The 23,319-nt window shown below is 35.6% G+C and overlaps 1 protein-coding gene and 1 pseudogene across 1 annotated transcript; both read right to left on the reverse strand.

The window, feature by feature from the left end:
• Positions 1–224: 224 nt before the first annotated feature.
• Positions 225–18,959, reverse strand: LOC120201417 (annotated as a pseudogene).
• A 1,240-nt stretch (positions 18,960–20,199) lies between these two features.
• On the reverse strand, positions 20,200–23,113 carry LOC120201447 (D-3-phosphoglycerate dehydrogenase 1, chloroplastic-like). The gene is made up of 4 exons (XM_039202060.1): positions 22,495–23,113; positions 21,302–21,789; positions 21,119–21,214; positions 20,200–20,983 (listed from the first exon to the last, which is right to left on the reverse strand). Exons 1-4 carry the CDS (start codon positions 23,045–23,047, stop codon positions 20,312–20,314), a joined length of 1,809 nt encoding a protein of 602 aa, XP_039057991.1. The 5' UTR covers positions 23,048–23,113; the 3' UTR covers positions 20,200–20,311.
• Positions 23,114–23,319: the final 206 nt, after the last annotated feature.

Genomic DNA, 23,319 nt, shown 5'->3' on the forward strand with positions numbered 1-23,319 from the left:
GCATTTTATAATTCATTACATTGAAAAAAATGACTGTCCCTTTTTCCCATATGTATGGGGTAAGGGGAGGTAAGATAGTAGGCTACCCCCAACACCAGGTTGAGAGCAGCTTCCGTAAGAGACCTCCGAATTATGAAATGCCCTCGTGGGACTCAATCTCATTACATTGAAACAATGATGTAAATAGAATTTGTATTGAATGCCAAGGAAGAGATGCAGTACAGATTCTGCAATACTCAAGAAGGTTTTATTTCATACTCCAAACCGTTCATTTTTAGAAGCTCAATAGGCCATGTCTGCCCTTTTCTCCTGCAGTAAATTCAAGGTATATTATATAATTCTCACACAAACTTAGGAAGTTACGTTAAAAATTTTAGGGGCATGAAGTTATAAAATTTTAGGGGTGCGAAATTAGATAATCAATAGAAAATATAAAGAAAAACTCTAAAATAAAAGGGAATTTAAAATTTCTAAAGATGCGATCGCACCCTGCACCCTCTCGGTCCAACCTGGGTCTTAAAGGTGAAACAATCTTACTTGGAGAAAGGTTTCATGCAGTGAGAATGCATCTGGTTGGGCATCCATCTGCACCCACCATCCTCGTTGGTAAGCAATGGACAGTGTATTTCCCTGGCTTTATGCCATCAAGGTTTAGACCTTCAACTAGAACAATTTCCTGAACAAAATGGAGCACTTTCAGTAAAAACATTCTCTTACAGAATCCACTCAACTCATTTCTGGTTTCTTACCCTATTTCTTAGAAATATATGATGAGTTGGGGCAGCATCATCATATGCAGAAACTGATAGGTAATCAAGTCCTGCCATAAATACAATAATAGGTAATCATAAGCAGGTTCTTCTTGTTAACATGGAAAAATCTAGTATCTTACCTACAAGTTTGATGTCTGTGTTATCAACCAACCACTGTGCCCATCTTTCTTCAATCCTGTGAAGTCTGAAGCAAACTTCTTTCTATGCATCAGCCTCCTGAAAAATGAAAGTTTTGACATATTTTACTATCAGGAAACCTTTCTGTGAGTTTCAGCATTATATCTGTGGCAAGTTCCAAGCAATTATGGTTCAATAATATCTGATTTTTGGTGCTTTAATTGTAAACATGAAACATTTCACTTCAGCTGGAGAGTGCATGTAGATTTTACCTGTCAGTGTTGAGCGTTTTGAAAAGCACACGATGAACTCCCCTGGGAATTTTCAAGGACTTCATAACTTCAGCTGTAGGAAGCATATTATTTATTTCTACGGTACTTACTAGTGAACAACACCAATGAAATGTTAATAAGGATTAAAGATTATTAATCAGTGATTATAACTTGTAATGGGTGTAGACACCCGTTTTTGTCCGGGCAAAAAATATTAATTATTAATTATTATTATTATTATTATTTATTATTAATATTAATTGATATTATTTTACATGTTTACAGGCCTTTATCTAAACCCAAGCAGACTACAAATCGAAATACTCCCATCTTCGTTTTGATTGGTAAACTTGAGACTGATATTGAGATTAAGGCTTCTCCTGAGCAGTTTCACGACATGCTGGCCAACAAATTGCACCATGTGCCCATACCGAAAAAGACAAGGTTTGACAATGCGATTTACATGAAGGTGAATAAGGGAAAGTTGGTACCATTTTCAATTTTCATTACATTCATGATGGAAAGAATAAAATGTCAAAGGAGGTGGTTGAAGTAGTAGGCCCCGAAAAGAACTTGGTGAGATTCACATTGACCAAAGGCCCCTCAAACAATGAAAATAAAACAATCAGTTTACCTAAACTTCACCTAAGCTCGTCATTTTCATACCAAACACAAATAAATTTTAGATTCAGCCATGGGGATTTGGTGAAGAGATCAATGATAAATCAAAGGATATTCGAACAGGAGCAGGAAGGAGATTATTCAGGGGGTTTCGAACAGAAAAAAGAAAGGAAAATGAGGGGAAGAAAATCTTACTTTGGCTCGGATTTCACCGGGAAGACGAGTCTCAACGTTTTTCGAAAGATTTCCTCAATTTCCACCAATTCAATTCACTATTTCTGTCCCTCAACAGAGTTTCTGTTGTTCAAGAGAGTTAAGCTTCCTTCGTGGGATCAACACCCGGGGCCATTTCTTTGAATTCAAGAACTGAACAACGTTTCTCAGGAAATGAAGGCCAGGCGGCTAACGACCCTAGTGGCTTCTGACAATTTAGTTCACAAAGCGCCGGACCTTGCTGCACTCCCTAATGATGTCGTAAAGAAAATGTCCAAGAGTTTCACCGAAGTTCTTTTGTTAAATGAAAATGAGAAAACAGGCAGAGCAATTAAAGATGGGCTCTTTGCTGCCTGTGGAGGCCATGGTAGATAGCTGGAACCACAAATTCGGCCAACAACGAAACGATTATTATCGGTATGGAATTACTACGGTTTATATGCATTATCTCGATTTATTTACTATGTCCTAGTGCTCTTTATTTTGTCATTTTGTCACTCTTTAGCAGAAGCCATGCAGTTGCCGAATTAATTTCTCGATAGTTGCTCTATTGGAAAGTTATATTAAATTTATGCATATTTAAATTTCAATGTCAGATGTCATAGAATTTCTCTAATAAGAATCTTGGCTTGTTCTGGGAGTTTAACTTGCTATACTTGGGGTATTTGAAATATGAATTAGAAATTATAATAATAAGTAACAATTCTTCACACCTAACCACGTAATAGATATTTTACATAATTTATTATGATATTATTATGATAATATTAAGTATACGGTTATTTTAGAAAAGTTTTCTTCGAACATTTTTAAGAATACATATTTGTAGAACAGGGTGGAAAGTATCACTTGATCGAAATGGTACAATCTTATATGGCGTTCGAATGAAATGAGACTTGAAATAAATCTCGTTTATTTTACTAATTAAATAATTTGAGGCGAATTAATTAAATTGTAATAAATTGATCATATTTTAACTTGATATTTGATTCAGGATTTCTACCATTACGACAACGTGTAAGCAGAATAGTACCAATTTTGGGCGCTGTGGGAATGTTAATCCTTCCTCACGCGTAACCAACTCTCGAACCCTTTAAAATGAACCTCTGGTAACGCAGACCAATTTTATCTTTAAAAATGATTTTTCTTAACTCAAAGGTTGATGGCGACTCCTTTTCAATTTAATTCCAATTAATCCAAAATCACTCAATGTAACACCCCCAACCCGTATCCAACCCGGATACGAGTCGAAGTGTCACATTGACTTTTCAAACATTTATTCGTATAAAATAGTGAGTAATTTTAAAAACTTTTATAACATTTAACTTATTCAAAACATTTACAAAACTATTCAGAGCTTATACAATATATTCTTTTGATTACATGCCAACTAGAACTTTATATACACAATTACATATTATTCATCTCTCTTCTGATCTGACATTCGGTAAGGAGAATTGACTTGTCTTGTTCCTCTTTACTTCTCTTTTCGCTTTCCAAACCTACGTGTGAAACAATCACACGCGTCGATGACTTAGTGAGGCATATAAAACATATAATATTTCATATAACATAAAGCATACATAAACATATACCATCATTATCATAATCTCTATCATTATCATTAAGAAACACATATAACATCATATGGTTCATGTAACACATTTCAAACCACTTACTTTTGATAACCATTTATAAAAACCCATCGTATACATATCACATTCAGTATGTTTGTTTAATCTCTTTATTAGCCCATGTACACTAGTGAGAACTTAAGGTATATGAGTACATTGAGGTTGTGCACACATATGCTGTCACCACAGCTCGATCAATGTCCCGAAGGACCTATCCAGAGGTCATAAAGATCATCGGTAACTATCCAGAGGTCATAAAGATCCTCGGCAACTGTCCATAGGTTTCGAAGAACCTAGGTAAATTGTCCATATGTTCCTTAGAACATAGGTATACTGTCCATATGTCTCGAAAGACATAGGTAATTCTGTCCATATGTTCCGTAGAACATAGGTATACCCTCGACTCTTGGCATGCCAACTATACCCCTAGCTCTCATATCACATAACATGGCCATTATCATTTATAACATTTCATATCACTTGTTATTTCTCTTCTGTCAAACACCACATGTATGTGTAACCATGTATTTCATATCATATATCTTATAATAGATTCTTATATCATCATTTGTTTCCTTCCTACCTATTCACAATCACACTAACATGTAATGCAAGCAAGATGTATTAATACATACATGTAATCACATAACTTATATCATATCATTTCTCTTATAAACACATATCTCTTCTTTTCTGTCACGTATCACATATACGTGTAATCATTGATCTTATAATCTCATGTTCCTTCTCTTCTGTCACATACCCTATGTATGTGTAAACATATATCTCATAAACATATATTTATAAATCTCATATCGTATCACATATTCACATAAACATGTAATCCACTTTCACATATCACTTAACATATTTTCTAATATGATCACATAACTCATATTATCTATCTCATGTCATATTCTCATGTATTTACTTAATTCAGTTTCACATAGCTTGTCACATAGGCATGTATTCTCATATATTATAATTTCATATAGTTCAATATCACATATCACATATACATGTAATCATGTACTCATACACACATATAAATCATAACAAACACACACCTCTATGAATTCATGCATTTTACTATTGGAAATAGACTTATCATAAGTCTTATTTTCCATTTAACATCATATACTAAATAATGTGCACTCACCTTAGCTTTGCTTTGATTCGATTCTAATCCTTCAATTGATTCATAACGGGATCATGTTCTATATCTACATAATCATACATACATCTATATTAGTATTATAACTAATATACTCTAATGGTTCACTCTTTAGATTAAGAGAAAAGTCAATTTCATCTTTTAATGAAGGTATGCATCGATGCACTACTGATGCATCAGTGCATAAAAGGTATTCGATGTTGTATTATTACTGGGATGCATCGATGCATGCCTTATGCATCGATGCACGAATTGCATTCGATGTTTCATTATTAAAAGAGTGCATCGATTCACTACCAATGCATCGATACACCTTCAAACAATTTCTGGGTTTTAACCTTGATGCATCGATGCACTATGAATATGCATCGATGCACTCTACCCAGAATCCTCTTTTTGAACCCAAAAATCATTCATTTTGGATTAAATCCTTCATGTTTCATCCCCTTTTTCATTCTTAACTCTAGTACACATACTTAAACCAATCTATATTCCTTTATTTCATCTTAAACCTCAAAATCATATCTTCCATATATAATTCAATAATTACATCAATTTTGCAACATGTTTCAAATCCAATTATATTACTTCATATCTCTTACTTAGATTGATGACAAGTCAAATCCAACTTTCAATTCTTATTATAAACTCTATTTCAAGATTTCATTCAAGAACCACTAATCTTTAATCTTCTCTATCTCCTTTATCTTTTGATTTTAGGACAACCTAAGCTTTCCATAATCTTAAGTATTACCTAAGGATCAAAACCCACTCTTAAAATCAACAAATTATCAGCTAACAAGGAATATTACCTTTGCCTTGGAGCTTTCACGGGAGGAAGAAGAAAATGAAGAAGAAAAGAGAGAAGAGATTTCTGGAAAATCTCTCATCCTTATCCATATATATATATATCATTATTTAATTCATCTCTTTGTCAAATGACCCTTTTGCCCTTTAATACCTTTTATAATTACTAATATCTTTTAGGATTTATTTACAGATAAATCATTGAACTAATCCATTCTTCTACTTTAATCACCAAATTCTGAAAGTTTACCATTTAGTCACTAACCCATAGTTTGGGATGTTACACTCAAATTTTCAAATAAAAGTCGTAACTATTTTTTAAAACAATAAACAATTGTTCCACCCTAAAAATGGTTATCACAGCTTGGCGACTCCACTGGGGATTTTTTTTAGAGAGTCAAGTTGTAAGTTGTTTACACATTGTCATTGTGGTGGAAATTATGAGTTCAAGTCTTTAGTTAACTTATGATTTATTTATTGAAGTTTTTTTTAACTGTTTCATTTTTTATTGTTATACTAACATTTGAATCTTTGCTTTTAGATCTGTCTAAGTTTTTGTCGAGTTGTTTCATTTTCCTTTGTAGTCAAAGGGTTGAATTTCCTCCTCACACACATCACGTGCATTGGCATAACATGAGCTCTAAACCCGATCTTCGTTCTAAATTAGTCGGGGTGAATGCTTTACTCTCGTAAGAATTTATTCTTCGTATGAGTTTTAGCAAATAACCCATGGGATACATACTTTATACCTTCGTAGGGATTTATTCCTCGTATGGGTATAAGGTAGTGAATCCTCTCGAATTGAACTCGCTCCACTTGAAACCTATAATGGGTGAGGATCGAGGGTTTGGCAGCCCAAGGGGGCACCGAAATCAAGGACAATTCGAGTACCTTTTTCTCAATAGAGCTGAAACCATGCATATAGTGAATCGTAGAACGGTCATCATATGTATAGACATACCGAACCTCTGTCTGTCAATAGGTACCTAAAATAAATTTACACAAAAGATGAGTATTTTTGAACCTTTATCTTTTTGCTTTATGTTCGTAGAATATATTTTTCTTTTCGAATAAAAGCATGCGAACTAGATACCATGCGGTTAGGATTATTTTCTTGAAATTAATCATTTGGGTAGAAAACATGTCTGAGTAGGATTACTATTTAATTAAAGCATGTTCGGGTAGGTATCATGACGGGGTAGGTGTTTTATTCATCTTTGAATAACATTTTTATCTGTATTGATTATCTTACTTGTAATAACTAATTTCTTTTCTTTTGTTTGTGTACACTAACTTATTTCTTTTGTTTGTGTCATCTTTCTTTGCATTGCATTGCATCAACATAACATAATGCAAAAGTGTTGATTCGTAAGGGGATACTCAAGTGGAAATTTTGCATAGAAGATATAAAAAATTTCAATCAAGCAGTCGCATACACAGGCAATCACTGAGGGCTAAGAGAAGTCCAGAGTACCAGAATAAGACTTGTTAGAAAATTGTGCAACATTTGAGATTGGAAAGTTGATTCTTTGATCCAAGAAGTAATCCAACAGTAAATTCTTATCTATGATCATCTCATAACTAGTCATTAAGGAGCAACATATTGGCTTCAACATCGTCGAAGCATTAATGGAGTTAGTTTACATAGCATTGAAGGGCATTAGTTCCAAATACGAAGATCTAAGACAAAGCAGTGAGCTCAAAGATTGTGTAGCATTTGAGATTGAAATGACGATCCACTAATCCAAGGAGTAATCTAGCAATAGATTCTTATATATGATCATTTCATCAAGGAGTAATTCACTTTAGTACCGCCTGGGTATTAACGGAGTTAGGCTATAAAATACTTTATGGGCATTTTCAAGAACGAAGATTTAAGATGGCAATCCATTTTAGGCTCAACATCTAAGCGAAGGCATGTCTGTAAAGTGCACTGTGTTAGAATGTGAAAGTTTTTATTTCTGGTGAAAATTATTCTACAATATCCATCGTTGAGATCAACATTTTTGCATCTGCATTTGCATCTTTGTATTTGCATTTGAATTCACATCTTTGCATAATTGTATTTATAGTTTTAATCTTACATCATGCATTTGCATTTTGTTTCAAACTATTTTACATGCATTAAATTATGAAAATATGAGAATAATTCGTAGAGGATTTCATGATAGAATTTTCGAATTCAAATTGGAGTTAACTTGGTCTTTCTAGAGAAGGATAAGAACCTGAGATTTTAGCAAGGGTTGGTAGAATTGAGAAACTTCAAGAGAAACTTATCAAGATTCAACAAGAAATGAATGATCAAGCAAAGAAGTTTCAAGATGAGTCAATGGAGTAGATGATCAAATTAATGGACATGGTGAATATTGTGATTCATGGAGAAAAGCCCTTAAAGAATCCAGTTACGAATGAATTGAATGAAAATATGAACGTTGGTGTTGTAACCAAGACAAGAATGAAAATAACCAGGAACTTGTAGAAGAACGTGGGAATCAAATGCAACTCCAAAAATCGGTTGAGTTGGCATCAAAGAAAATAAGCATGGAAGAGGACCAAGTTCCATTGAAAAACGATAAAAAGAGCAAGAAGGAAAAGAAGATGACATATCTCATTCCAATTCCAATCTCATATTCAGACTTATTACCCTTTCTCTTTGAAAGTGGTCTTGTAACACTCATTCCTCCTATTACTGATCTGTATCCAGATTGGCAAGATGTCAAAGATTTATGCAATTATCATGCTGGAGATTTCAGTCACTCTACAGAAAATTGCATAATTCTGAGATTAAAAGTCCAAGATCTTATAATAGAAGGGTTGCTATGTTTTGAAGATGGGAATCCTAAGCTCCTCAAAAACTCAAAACTGGTCGAGAAAGAGAAATTTTGAATCACTGTCTTTCTTATGATGTTGGTCAAGAACCAAACATTCAAAGCAATCATTTTGGTCATCAGTCACAAGGTCTTCAAGAAAGCAAAGTAAACAATTGTAAGGAGACAGTGATGTCAAAGGAAATTCTACCTAAGTTTCCTTCAATTTCATGCAGCAAGTTATATCCTGAGTTACTAAAAGCCCAACTTATTACCCCATGTCGGGCTAAGCCTTTATTGCCTCCTTACCCAAGATGGTATAATGAGAATGTCTTTTGTGAATATCATGTTGGAATCCAATGGACACTCCATCGAGAATTACGACAACTTCAAACGACGAGTTCAAGACCTTTTTGTTCATAAAATCATAGAAGTGGATGTTAACAATCAATCCATGTTGATCAGAAAATTGAGATTCAACCCCCAAAATGAAGTTAATAGTGTCAAAACAAGTGAAGTTCATACAGCAGAGGATATTAAAAGGGAAAAGGGCAAAACTAATGAATGTGAAGTATGTATGGCAGATTTAACTCTCGATACTTCTCTGATGCTAAAGAACGAGAAGGAAATGAGAAATAAAGAAATGAAAGGAAAGGTAATTCGAGATTGGCCCATAGGTCTAAGAAGGAATGGGGCAAATGTAACCCAGAAGACACCTCAGACACCTATATCAGATTTTCTGAAAACAAGTGAGGCAGGGGGCAATTTAAGGAGTATGGTGAATATTATCCCAATCGTAGCTGCAATGAGCATTCAGAACCAAGACAAAATTGTCATCACCAAGGAAAGTTGTTCTGGATCTAAAATTGAGCCCAATTTCCTGTCAGAGAAGAAAAAATGATGATGGAAATTGCTCATGAGGAAAGAGAGATTTGTGCATCTGAAAGTTTATCCAAAGAAGTTGACACAAAAGATGATCAAGAAATGGGGGGCAAATGAGGACAATGACTTTGGGCCGATTATATACCCAACATTATAGGAGTAATGGGGCATGATAGATAAATAAGTGGAAGTTGTTATCTACCACTATAATACTTTTCATTTTCAGCATCTTGTTTAAACTTGTTTTTGTTCCTTTTTTTGCCTTTCGTGTAATAAAATTCTTTTTGTTGCTTTTAAGGTTATGAGCATTGAATCAATTTTGCAATCTTGCAGTTCTTTGAATATCAACAGGATTAAAAACTCTTTATGATTAGAGTTACACATCTTTGACAAATTATCAAGATTGAAAACTGCTAAAACAAGGACCTTGACCTGACTTCAAATGAAATATGCCCAAACATTATACCCTTCTACAAATATGAGATAGCCTTCTCTAGTGCAAGGAATTAGATAAAAGGCTTGGTATTTACATATAGGAGTGTACAACATGGGGCATCTTTTGTGTGACTTTGCGAAATTGTCTAGATTACTTTCTATTGATGACGTTCGATGATGAAATCTTCACAATTAGGTAAAGTCAGTTTCTAGGGAATTAAACTCTAACGATGAGATTTTCTGATTTCCACCAAACCACCTAGGCTATAACAGGTTTTTCTTAAGATTTATATATCCATGTTATATTATTATATATACAATAAAGCTTGAGTTGTCCCTCTAGAGCAATTGGTTAATAGCCCCAGCTTTATGGATAATATTCAGCTAGCTTATTATATTATATGTATACAATAAAGCTGAGCTATTCCGCTAAGGCAATTGGTTATAGAGGAAACTCGAAAGCCCTGGCTTTATGAATAGATTATATTCAAACCATTACCTTGATCGGGTACTTGGCAATTCGGTGTATGTTCCACTGCGATTGTCAAGTCGAAGACTTTGTGATGAGATGAACTCTTCAGCTAGCCCGATAAAGGCAAATTACAATAAAGATGATATCAGCTAGCCAGACCATGGCAAATTTTATAAATAAAGAGTTTTGGTAAAGATGGACTAAGGGAGTTAAGGAACACCTGTTATAGTCAACTACACACGAGCACACAGAAATTTCATTTAATAGATCGATATTTTCGCATTGCTTTGGTTAAAGGGAAGATTTCAGAGAAGTGAAATAGAGGTATTCTAGATGGTCTAGTAATTGGCTAAGCTAGTTGCGTCATTTTGTCCGCATCCGGTTAAAATGCCAAGTCATAAAAGTGAGGCATGTGGCAATGTTCACAAAGAATGAGAGAGGGGTGACATCTTCAATAGATGTAACCATAGAAAATAGGAAAGCCAACCTGAAATTTACCTCTAAATCCTGATACTTGTCAAAGAACTATAACTTTAAAACATTAAAGAGTTGTTGATTCTTTTGATATTCTTTAAACTCATGCTTATGATTTGATTCTATTGTGAACCTGTAAGAAACAATATTTTACAAAATTCTTTTATTCTTTGATAAAGAAATGAGGAAAACATTTTCAAACAGGACAGTCTCAAATGAGAAAGGTTCTTGAATTAAGTTGAGGAATGTTATGCCTCTACTTGAGAAAAATAGTGAGCGATGAAGCACTTTACATTCTTGAAAGCAAGTGGTTCGGAAGATCAGGAGGGCTGGAGGAGAAAACTTGTAACACTCTCTCGTGACATTATCAGCAACCTGATAAGAAGAGGATGATTATCTCGTTCGAAAAAAGAGATCACATATCCAGTGCATAGCAAAAAAGGCAAAAATGTAACCAGTCAAGCAGAAGATGACCACCATACTCAGAAGAAGCACATCTCTCAGTCATTTCTGTTAGAAAGATTGATCACTTCTTAAGTTTGTGATACATGAAGATAATCCCTCAAAGTTACTTGACAACAATGTTGTTTAGTAACACCAAAATGAGAGTATTCAAGATAAACACATTTGAGCACGAATAAAGCCACAATGATCCAAAAATGGGGCATTATCAAAGTTGACTTGAAGGTTGGAGGTTCATATTATCCATGTGGGGCATCATGAAGGTTCACATCAGCATGAAAAAGACAGAAATGATCTATGTAGGGCATTTTGAAGGCCCATTTTAGACAGAAATGATCCATGTGGAGCAAATTGAAGGCTCACACTAGCATGAAAAGGTTTGGATATTTTGAAGGTCCATTTCAACCAGAAATAGAATGTTGGGGCATTTTGAAGGCCCATCTCAGATAAAAAATGATTCATGTGGGGGTATTTTGAAAGTTCATTTTGAAGGTTCATATCAGCAAGAAACAATTTTGAATACATTTTGAACATTCATATCAGCAAATGTTGGGGCATGCTGAAGGCCCATATCATCATGTGTCAAGATCATTGATTTGAGAAAATATTTCCAATGAGATAAAAAGATATGAAGAATGAAAATAATAAATCAGTGACAGTGGAGCTAACTATACATAATTGCTTTGTTTATCAGGAAGTTGTATTATTCTGGTGATTTGATGCTGGAAGTTAAAATATCTCACTTGTGGTCTCACTGAGTTTTGTTCTTAAGTGACGTCCTACAAATTCTCCAAACACTATGCAAAGAGCATCACTGATTGAGAAATCTTAGTAGAAGCTACTGGAAATGATGAATGTGTGTCAAATGCTTTACGAACCAGTGATTATGGTGCTCAACGAATGTTGCGATCATATTGTGTTTCTACTTATGAAGTTTTTCTTCTTCAACCCCAAGGTTAGAAGTGAGATATGATGAAGATTTTTTTCCACAGAATGGGAGCTGAAATTTTAACAACAAGAAACTAATGGAGCCAACTAAGGTTGAACGATAGGTTTTGTTAAACATCTCGACATAATATGGTATGAATGGCTTGTTCGAGATCCGATTAGACGTGAAGACATGAAAAGAATTATGATAAATTTTCCTTGTAATGTGTTTCAAAAGTCAAATCAAACAGACATAGCTCTCTTAATTAATCTCTGCTGAGTTTAGCATATCTACATCTACATTTTTCAAAGATGATAGATTTTCTTTCAAAGATGAAAGCTTTATTGGATTTATGCACAAGTCCAAGCAAAGAAAGCTGGTGTTATCTAGGACAAAATGGGGCATCAAGATCATAATTTTGACTACGAAAGAGTTCCACAAATGAAACATTTCTTTTGAGGCTTTAATGAAACAAAGAAAACACAAAGATGCAAGTGGATCAGATGGTTCATCAGAAATGCCAGCTTGAAATGACTTTTTACTAAGTGAAGGAAGACCGAGTTCACCACTTTGAAGTCAAATAAATATTGCATTAACATTTTTGCATTCATAAGAACATCATTTGCATATAAGAAAATCATACATCATCATTTGATACATATCCATTGCATTCATAGCATCGCATATGTGTATAATTTTGCAGATTCATGCTAAGAGTCAAGTTTCAACTTCAAGACGAAAGATACTCGATTCAAAAGTAACTTCAAAAGATATTGATGGTTGTTGCTTAACTCAATAGAAAGTAGTTACAATTCAACCAATTTGACCAATTGAAAGATTGAAAGATCTTAGAATCAACTTCAAATGGGTTCGAAAGCCAATTCAGAATGAATCTAGTTCAGCTTAACTCAATGATGAGCGGCTATTTTGCAGTTAAAAGCTAGATTTCAACTCAATGACGGATGATATTCGACTGAGGATATACCACATGGTTTTCCTGTAAAGGGGAGTCATCTAAAGATTATCTCACTTGGTTCAGACCCACTAAGGGGAACCACCCGAGGAATATACCACATGGTTTTCCTATGAAGTGGAGTCATCCAAAATTCATCTTACTCGGTTCAGACCCGCTAATCACCTGAGGAATATACTACATGGTTTTCTCGTGAATGGGAGTTATCCAAATATAATTTCACTTGGTTCAGACTCGTTAAGGGAACCACTTGAAGAATTATGACCTGCCTAGACCCGTGAAGGGGAGTCATTTTTTTCACTTAAAGGAACTATTAGTAGAAAAACTCAAGACGAGAAGAGTTATCTGTCATCCAAGACCTTCGAGTTCGATTACACTCAGCTCAAAGGCACATCAAATTTACAGCATAACTCAAGGCGAGAAAAGTTATCTGTCAGCAAGAGACCTTTGAGTTCGATTCCATTTAGCTCAAGGACAACCAAATGCACAGCATAGCTTAAGGCAAGAAGGGTCATCTGTCAACACAAACCTTCGAGTTTGATTACATTCAGTTCCAGGACATGTCAAGTTTATAGCATAACTCAAGGCGAGAAGGGTTATCTGTCAACAAACACCTTCAAGTTTGATTCCATTCAACTCGATGACATATCAACTACATGGTAGCAATGAGGAACTACTTTCAGGTTGAAGCCGAGGTCTTCAAGTTAAGAAGAAGATTTGGGGCAACCTCTCAGCTCATTGCAACATAGCTTAAGTCGAGAAAATCTATTTGTCAACGAAAACTTTCGAGTTCAATTACATTCAGCTCGATGACATATCAACGCATGTGGCAACGAAGAATTGCTTTTAGTTGAACATTAAACCAAGAAAAAGACCAAGGTTGACTATGTCAAACTAGATTTCAACTTCACAGCAAAGAATATCATGCTCGATAAAACACAAGATTGGATTTCAACTTTACAACGAAGGATATCCAACTCAAAGCTCAACTTCACGATGAATGAGCTACCCATGATGTCAACTTCACGAAGAAGAATATTGTGCCCAATGGATCGACTTAGTGTCATAACAATTTGTTATCCACCGACCTGATCTCCTCATCACGTAGGAGCCGTGTCAACTCTGGATAACCAAGATTCAGCAAAATATTATGAGCAATGACGACCATATGTCCTCATTGCGTAGGAACTATGTTACTTTAGATAACCAGCCTTCCTCATCACGTAGGAACCGTGTTATCACCTTTAGATGGCCAGAACTCTTAATCACGTATGAGCCGTGTCATCACCCGACCTGATCTCCTCATCACGTAGGAGTTGTGTCAACCTTTGAGAACCAGCCGTCCTCATCACATAGGAACCGTGTTATCACCTTTAGATGGCCAGAACTCTTCATTACATATGAGTCGTGTATGTGTCAATCCTTGATAACCAGAACTCTTCATCACGTATGAGTCGTGTTATCACCTTTAGATGGCCATAACTCTTCATCACGTATGAGTCGTGTCATCACCTGACTTGATCTCCTCATCACGTAGGAGCCGTGTTAAACTCAGATAACCAACCGTCCTCATCATGTAGGAACTGTGTTATCACCCTTAGATGGCCTGCCGTCCTCAACACGTAGGAACCGTGTCATTTCCCGACCTGATTTCCTCATCACGTAGGAACTGTGTCAATCCCTGACCAGATCTCCTCATCATGTAGGAGTTGTGTCACCCTTAGACGACCAGAACTCTTCAGTACCTATGAGCAGTGTCGTCTCCCAAATCAAACATTATTAAGTTTCCAAAACCAAAAAAAAGAGAATCAGACAAAAACTGGTTGTCTTTTTCGTCTTTGCCCTATTCTTGTTAACACAAGAATGTGCAAAGAGGGACAGCTGTAGACACCCGTTTTTATCCGAGAAAAAATATTAATTATTAATTATTAATTATTATTATTATTATTATTTATTGTTAATATTAATTGATATTATTTTACATGTTTACAGGCCTTTATCTAAACCCAAGCAGACTACAAATCGAAATACTCCCATCTTCGTTTCTGATTAGTAAACTTGAGGCTGATATTGAGATTAAGGCTTCTCCTGAGCAGTTTCACGACATGTTGGCCAACAAATTGCACCATGTGCCCATACCGAAAAAGACAAGGTTTGACAATGCGATTTACATGAAGGTGAATAAGGGAAAGTTGGTACCATTTTCAATTTTCATTACATTCATGATGGAAAGAATAAAATGTCAAAGGAGGTGGTTGAAGTAGTAGGCCCCGAAAAGAACTTGGTGAGATTCACAGTGACCAAAGGCCCCTCAAACAATGAAAATAAAACAATCAGTTTACCTAAACTTCACCTAAGCTCGTCATTTTCATACCAAACACAGAAATTTTAGATGCATCCATGGGGATTTGGTGAAGAGATCAATGATAAATCAAAGGATATTCGAACAGGAGCAGGAAGGAGATTATTCAGGGGGTTTCGAACAGAAAAAAGAAAGGAAAAGGAGGGGAAGAAAATCTTACTTTGGCTCGGATTTCACCGGGAAGACGAGTCTCAACGTTTTTCGAAAGATTTCCTCAATTTCCACCAATTCAATTCACTATTTCTGTCCCTCAACAGAGTTTCTGTTGTTCAAGAGAGTTAAGCTTCCTTCGTGGGATCAACACCCGAGGTCCATTTCTTTGAATTCAAGAACTGAACAACGTTTCTTAGGAAAGGAAGGCCAGGCGGCTAACGACCCTAGTGGCTTCTGACAATTTAGTTCACAAAGCGTCGGACCTTGCTGCACTCCCTAATGATGTCGTAAAGAAAATGTCCAAGAGCTTCACCGAAGTTCTTTTGTTAAATGAAAATGGGAAAGCAGGCGAGCAATTAAAGATGGGCTCTTTGCTGCCTGTGGAGGCCATGGTAGATAGCTGGAACCACAAATTCGACCAACAACGAAACGAATATTATCGGTATGGAATTACTACGGTTTATATGCATTATCTCGATTTATTTACTATTCCTAGTGCTCTTTATTTTGTCATTTTGTCACTCTTTAGCAGAAGCCATGCAGTTGCCGAATTAATTTCTCGATAGTTGCTCTATTGGAAAGTTATATTAAATTTATGCATATTTAAATTTCAATGTCAGATGTCATAGAATTTCTCTAATAAGAATCTTGGCTTGTTCTGGGAGTTTAACTTGCTATACTTGGGGTATTTGAAATATGAATTAGAAATTATAATAATAAGTAACAATTCTTCACACCTAACCACGTAATAGATATTTTACATAATTTATTATGATATTATTATGATAATATTAAGTATAAGGTTATTTTAGAAATGTTTTATTCGAACATTTTTAAGAATACATATTTGTAGAACAGGGTGGAAAGTATCACTTGATCGAAGTGGTACAATCTTCTATGGCGTTCGAATGAAATGATACTTGAAATAAATCTCGTTTATTTTACTAATTAAATAATTTGAGGCGAATTAATTAAATTGTAATAAATTGATCATATTTTAATTTGATATTTGATTCAAGATTTCTATCATTACGACAACGTGTAAGCATAATAGTATCAATTTTGGGCGTTGTGGGGTGCTAATCTTTTCCCACGCGTAACCGACTCCCGAACCTTTAAAATGAACCTCTGGTAACGCATACCAATTTTGTCTTTAAAAAATGATTTTTCTTAAAATTGTTTTAAAAGACATTTTTAGGTATTCGACCTATCTAACTCAAAGGTTGATGACGATTCCTTTTCAATTTAATTCCAATTAATCAAAATTACTCAAATTTTCAAATAAAAGTCGTAACTGTTTTTTAAAACAATAAACAATTGTTCCACTTAAAAATGGTTATGACAATGGGAAAATTAGAGCTAATTTCTGTTACAGTCATCTAACATCGGTTTTGTGATGCCATGAGATATGTTTTTATGATAAAATTTAGTCAAATGCCAATTAAACGGTTAACGGTCTAAAACTGAGGTTTTTTTTTATATTAAAACAAAATGTAGAGGGTAAAAAATACTCTAAAAAAATAAATACTAAAGTGACTATTTAGTTAAACGATAATGTCTTTTGCCCTAAAATAAATACCAAAATGTTCCGAAAGAAATGAATATGGCCAAAATTAAGGTTTTTTGTATTAAAATAAAACGTTGAGGTCAAAATTGTTCTAAAAATAAATGTTAAAGTGAGCATTGAGTCAAGTGCTAAGATCTTTTGCCTTCAAATTAATCGATGGGACCAAAATGTTCCGGAAAAAAAATATGAGTAAAAATAATTATTTAGCCAAACTTTTACCTTACGCCTATTAGAACCTACATGTATTTGCAGTATATGAATCCCACAGAAACAAATCACATTCTAACTGAGCTGGAGACATTTAGAGACAAAAAAGTAGAGTAGAAACTAGAAAATATTGTAAACAGATTTCTGAATACATACCAGTAATGTTCTTATTTCTTGGAACATCAACTACAAGAGCAGGACCTACACATAAACAAAGCTCACAAATGATTTCCAAATCAAAACCTGCTTGAAATGAAGAAATTGAAAGCGTTACCATTAAGGGTTTGCAGGCTAAGAGATGTAACATCAAAGCCCTGCTCATAATACTCTTGAAAGAAGTGGCTAGGAGCCTCAACGTGAGTCCCAGTGTGGGTTCCCAACTTGAACTCTGAAACATTTGCTGTTGAACCATTTTTAATGCCGGTAACAAGCCACATGAACTGACCGAGCCCGGTCGTCGATCCGAAAGTCGGCAACCGGGAAGTGATTTTGTGAGTGATGTCGAAGATTTTGCCATTACCATAATCCAGAGCAGCACTGGAGAGGATGCCGAAAGCAAAAATCCCAGCACAGAGTTGCAGAAGGAATTGTTTGTGTTCATGGTGGAGAGAGTTGGAAGTTGCAGATAAAGATGGATGTATGCCGCTGTTGAGTATTTATTGCCAATATATGCATCGAAGTCAATAGGAAATTAAAGTAAGCAATCACATATATTTAATAGTGTTATCCACAAGTCCCCATTAAGAGTTTTTTTTCGGTTGTACTCCTTGTTTCAAAGTTTCGCTTTGATTAATCCGAATCGATCTAAGTCACATATCTGATCTTCATGTTTAAGTCTCTCAGTAGAAATTTTCTACATACATAATGACTCAGACTCGGGACATTAATTAAGTGATATCAAACTACTTAACACTTGAACTAATCCATGTTGGTTTAATTAAGAGTTGCTTTGATTAGTATTAAAATTAAACATGTATCACATTGGGAGGAAACATTGAAAGCTGAAAGTTAGCTTCTACCTTGTGCAGTCTCCATGAAATGTGCCTGCAAACTCGCAAGACTTCAAGTCAAATTGCAAAACTATGATGATCTAGACCCTGGATATCACTAATAAAAGAAATATTATACTTGATGAAATTAAATTAGATTGAATTTTTTTGTATAAGTAAACAGTTTTATTAGAAAGAGAAAATATTTAAATTATAATGAATGTTTACAATCATAATCGTAAATTAAATATATAATTAGGATATTTTTGTATAACCATTGACACAAAAACTAATCACTTAAAATCACACAAGAGCCATACAAGACTAAAAATCTAAGGCTTAATATAAAAATAATTACCCAATTATACCATTTCTCTTAAATATGTGTCTAAACTTTTTTCGATCAATCTAGGTGACTAAGGTTACAAACATTACCATTTTAGGTGTCTATGCCGTAACCACCCTTAAAAAATTTCGTTACATGACACCTGTCACGTTCTGGTATTTTTGAGAATTTTTATTTAAAATAAAAAACATAAAATATATTTTTTTTAAAACCTAATTTTTCTCAAAACTTTAAAACCTAATTTTAATCCCTATACCCACGTCGATCGCCGACCTTTACCGTCGTTGTCATTGACCGAACCTAACCTCAATCGCGCCTTCATCCTACGGTCAGTCACTTGCGAACCTTAAATTGCGATTTAAACCTAACGACGACAAGGAAAAAAGCAACCTTTGCGCAACTCCACGACGTCCGACGTTGCGGTCGATGACAAGGAAGACGACAGTCAAGAAGAGAGATGGAAATGGCGATGCCGAGATTGGTGGTCGTCGATTGTAAGGGAGAACTAAGGGTTAGGGTTAGAGATTTGGGGATGATTAGAGATTTGGTTTTTATTGTAATTTTAGATAAATTAGGATTTTTAATAAATATAATAATTTTTAAGTTTTTTTTAAATAAAATTTTCTAAAATTATCTGAATGTGACACGTCACTTAACGGAATTTTTTAACGATGGTTACAACTTGGGCATCTAAAATGATAATGTTTGTAACGTTAAGCACCTAAATTAATAAAAAAAAGTTTAGGCACCTATTTTGAAAAAGTGGTATAGTTGATCACGTATTTTTGTATTAAGTCAAAATCTAACAAAAAACTCAAACAAAAGATTGATACGAAGATATTTAACTACATCGGTAAACGAACCACAAAAGGAGATCAAACTACTAAAAGATTATTGACAAACTGCAAACAAAGTCAAGTGAGGTGAGAAAACTATCAAAGAATACAAATCGTATATCCAAATCCAATATGAGGGTCCAAAGCATGAATGATTAGCACGATAATAAATGGTCATCTTAATCGTAACGACGTCAAATCTAACTATGAAAAAAAAGATAAACGAAAACAATGAATAAAAACCGAGAATGTGTTAAAAAGGAGGAAAACATGTTCTAAAGGTAAATTTGTTAAAAACTAAAAAAAACAAAGGAAAAATAAACGTATGATATATATAAAAGAAATATACGTAACGATTGATACGTCGTCTATCAGCCAAAAGTTAAGTAGATATAATGAAGAAAAAGGACTATTTTAGATTTTTTTTTTCTTTGACAGCTGTAGGTTAAGAAAACTCTTTATAACAAAGTTATACTCGTCTAAGGTTTTTTTTCTATTAAATTAGATTGACTTTAATACCACTAAAAGTAGAAAGAAACTATTGATTTAAGTTCATCCAACTTATTCCAGCTTATCCTAAATTTTCAAAAAGGCCGGCCTTGTATCGTAACCCAAAATAAATCAGAATCTTCATAAAAAATATATATATATTAATGACGATCCAAATCATTTAAGTTCATCCAACTTATTCCAGCTTATCCGAGTCGCAACACACTCCATAACAACGTTCAAAATTCTGTGAGCTACATAGTAGTAAAAATGATCGCCCAACCAGATAAAACGACATTATAATGATACAATCCTAGCCTACAACTTGAGGAAAACAAACTCTTCAATGGCAGGGACTTCGCCAATCCTCTGCAGAGATTGTTTGCTCGGTTGGTCATCGACTCCTATGGCCATCACCGCTTGCTTCCTTGGTGCGATCCTCCCGACACTCATGAAGCTCACGTTCACATTCTCCTCGCCCAAAATACTTCCCACCTTACCTATCATGCCTGGCTGATCGACCTGTCTGCAAAGGATGATGCTACCCTCCAAGCTTACATCCACTTCGAACGACCCTACCTTTGTCAAATGCGGAATTCCATCCTTCACCTTTCCTTCAACCTTAATCTCACCTGAATCTGATATGGCGCTCGCGAATTTTGATTCCACATTGGCAATCTGAACTTGGATGGACTCTAGTGGGGTCTCTGATGAACCATCTATAATGATGCGTTCCTCCGTAATCCGCAGTCCTCTTTGTTTAGCAGTGTAATCGGAGTTAACTAGGTTCACATAAACACTGGAAATAGGCTCAATTAGGCCCTTGGTGATCATCGCACGGAGCAACCTTGTGTCAAGATCATCAGGGGCCCTAGAGGAAGCATATGACACTTTAACGTTTTTAACACCGCTTACACCTGCGACCAATTGGACAGCCAACCTCCCGAGTTTCTCAGCGAGTTCGACATACGGCTTCAACTCTGTTAGAACCTGCAGGAGAAGTGAACAAATAAGTGAAACATCAATCCTGTGTTACTAGAACGTAAACAAGGGGAAGTAAAGCCACATAAACAATAAAGTAATGAAGAAAAATTGATGGAAAAACCAACTGAACTCATCGCGTACCTCAGCAGGAACCATTGGTGCATTGACAGCAGTCGCAGCAAGTTCCCCTTTCAAAGCTCCAACAACAGCTTCAGCTATTTCAATTGCCACTCCTTCCTACAAAACGTAACGATGCTTCATTAGATAATATCATTCAGCACCAAGTAGATATGGACAGACGCATTGGTTAAACAATCAACTCACTTGAGCTTCCATTGTACTGGCACCGAGATGTGGAGTCACTGTAACTCTCTCGTGCTGCACTAACTTGCTGTCCTGTTTCGGTGGCTCCTCAGTGAAGACATCAAGAGCAGCCTGAGCGACAATTCCAGCATCCAATGCTCTCACAAGAGCCTCTTCGTCAATCACTCCCCCACGAGCAACATTGACGATACGAACACCTTTCTTCATCTTAGCAAATGTCTCATCATTGAGGATTTTATTAGTAGCAAGGGTGAGAGGCATGTGCAGAGAAATAAAGTCTGCGGTAGCTATGGCTTCCTCAAAGCTCACTAGGTCCACACCTATAGCACGAGCACGATCAGCTGAGGCATAAGGATCATGAGCAATAACATGCATACCGAGCCCCTTGGCTCGACGAGCTACTTCTGATCCAACCTTTCCGAAACCCAGGACAGCAATTGTCTTTCCAACGAGGGATACACCCACATATTTGTTCCGCTGCCACTTCCCTGCATCATCAAAATTACATAAATATCTTAAATCTACTTGTTAACAACTGAAAATGATGATTCAAAAAGCTAGTTCAGATCGACTGGTCGAACCGAGTGAACCAGGGTCGAAGGTCCATTTCGATATCAACCCAATGAAATCTTGAACCAAAAAAAGGGGTTTTGTTTCTTGTATACTTTTTATTTTTCTTGCAAAATTTTGTTTGTAATTGAGTGGATTTGAATCTTTAACTTGTTGATTTATTTTAAAAGATATTGTTATTAATTATATATTAGATTCAATACATTTTTAGTATTAAAAGTAGTCTTTAAATATTAAAAAAGTGTTTGATCAAATCATAAGTTCAAGTAATTGAATCATAAATCATGTTAGCCCAATATCAAAAGAGTTCTGCAAAATATAGTGTTTAAGGAAGTTCTTGAGATTAATTAATATAATGAGTTATACTTTGTGATCATTTTTTTTCCATAAATTCAATCAAATCCTAGAAAGAATGTATTATTATTAACTATACGCTTAAGATCATGTCAGCAAAATCTTTAAAATAAATCCATAATTATCATCCAATAATATGTCTTATATATTTAACGAAAAAACTGAGTACTAGCTTCGTAAATTTACAGTTAGACTTCAGATCTCAGCAATCAACGAAGATTATAAGCATTGCCAAACAGAGCAAATCAAAACAGAGAGATCATTCTCACCAGCCTTCACGGAAGCATCGGCTTGAGCTATGTTTCTAGCCATGGCAGCCAAGAGCGCGACCCCGTGCTCAGCCGCCGCGACAGTGTTAGCAGTAGGCGCATTAACGACCAAACAACCGTGCTCGGTGGCGGCGGCCAGATCAACATTGTCGATCCCAACACCAGCTCTCCCAACGACTTTTAATCTCCCGCCAGAAGATTCAAAGACCTCGCGGCTGACTTTGGTTCCGCTGCGGACAATTAAGGCATCACAGAGCGAGATCTTGGTGCAGAGCTCTTCGGGGGAGAGGTTGTAAGAACAGTCCACGTTAGCGAACTGATTGAGCAGCGTCAGACCCGCTTCGCCCAGTTTCTCGGCGACGAGTACGGTAGGTTTGCCGGTTATAGATGCAGAGGAAGCGGTTACGATCAAGAAACGGCGTTGTAGACGGGAGGAGGAGCGCGAAAACCGCAGGTTGTCACGTAAGGTGACGGAAAATGCTGACGGAAGGCGCGATTTAGAGGAAAGGGAAAGCGAATGGTCATTGAGAGCAGGGATTTTGAAAGAAGCCATTGCTGCTGTGCGTTAAGGTGAAGCGTAGAGATGATTCCTGGAAGTGGGGAGCAGCGAGTAAAGGCCAAAGAGAGTGGGGAATTTATATTTTGGTAGGTTTGGTGAGATACAGTGAAGAGAGGGACAGGGGTAGGAGCGTGTAAATACGCAAATAAGATGAGAGTGGGGGAGTTGTTTTCTTTTCCATTGAAATGGTGTAAATCCATATTAAATTTTTCAGGAAAAGTCATTTCTAAAAGAAAGAAAGTTGGTTTTGATATTTCTCTTGCAAA

This window comes from Hibiscus syriacus, unplaced genomic scaffold (genome assembly GCF_006381635.1).
Source record: "Hibiscus syriacus cultivar Baekdansim isolate YM2019G1 unplaced genomic scaffold, ASM638163v2 tig00007204_pilon, whole genome shotgun sequence".
Classification (NCBI taxonomy): Eukaryota; Viridiplantae; Streptophyta; class Magnoliopsida; order Malvales; family Malvaceae; genus Hibiscus; species Hibiscus syriacus.

Excerpts from the sequence above, each read along its gene's own strand:
- LOC120201447 (XM_039202060.1), bottom strand. The coding sequence starts at position 23,047 with ATGGCTTCTTTCAAAATCCCTGCTCTCAATGACCATTCGCTTTCCCTT. Across the intron at positions 21,790-22,494 it reads CGATGCTTCCGTGAAGGCTG|GGAAGTGGCAGCGGAACAAA; the intron begins GTGAGAATGATC and ends TTGATGATGCAG. Across the intron at positions 21,215-21,301 it reads CCAGTACAATGGAAGCTCAA|GAAGGAGTGGCAATTGAAAT; the intron begins GTGAGTTGATTG and ends TACGTTTTGTAG.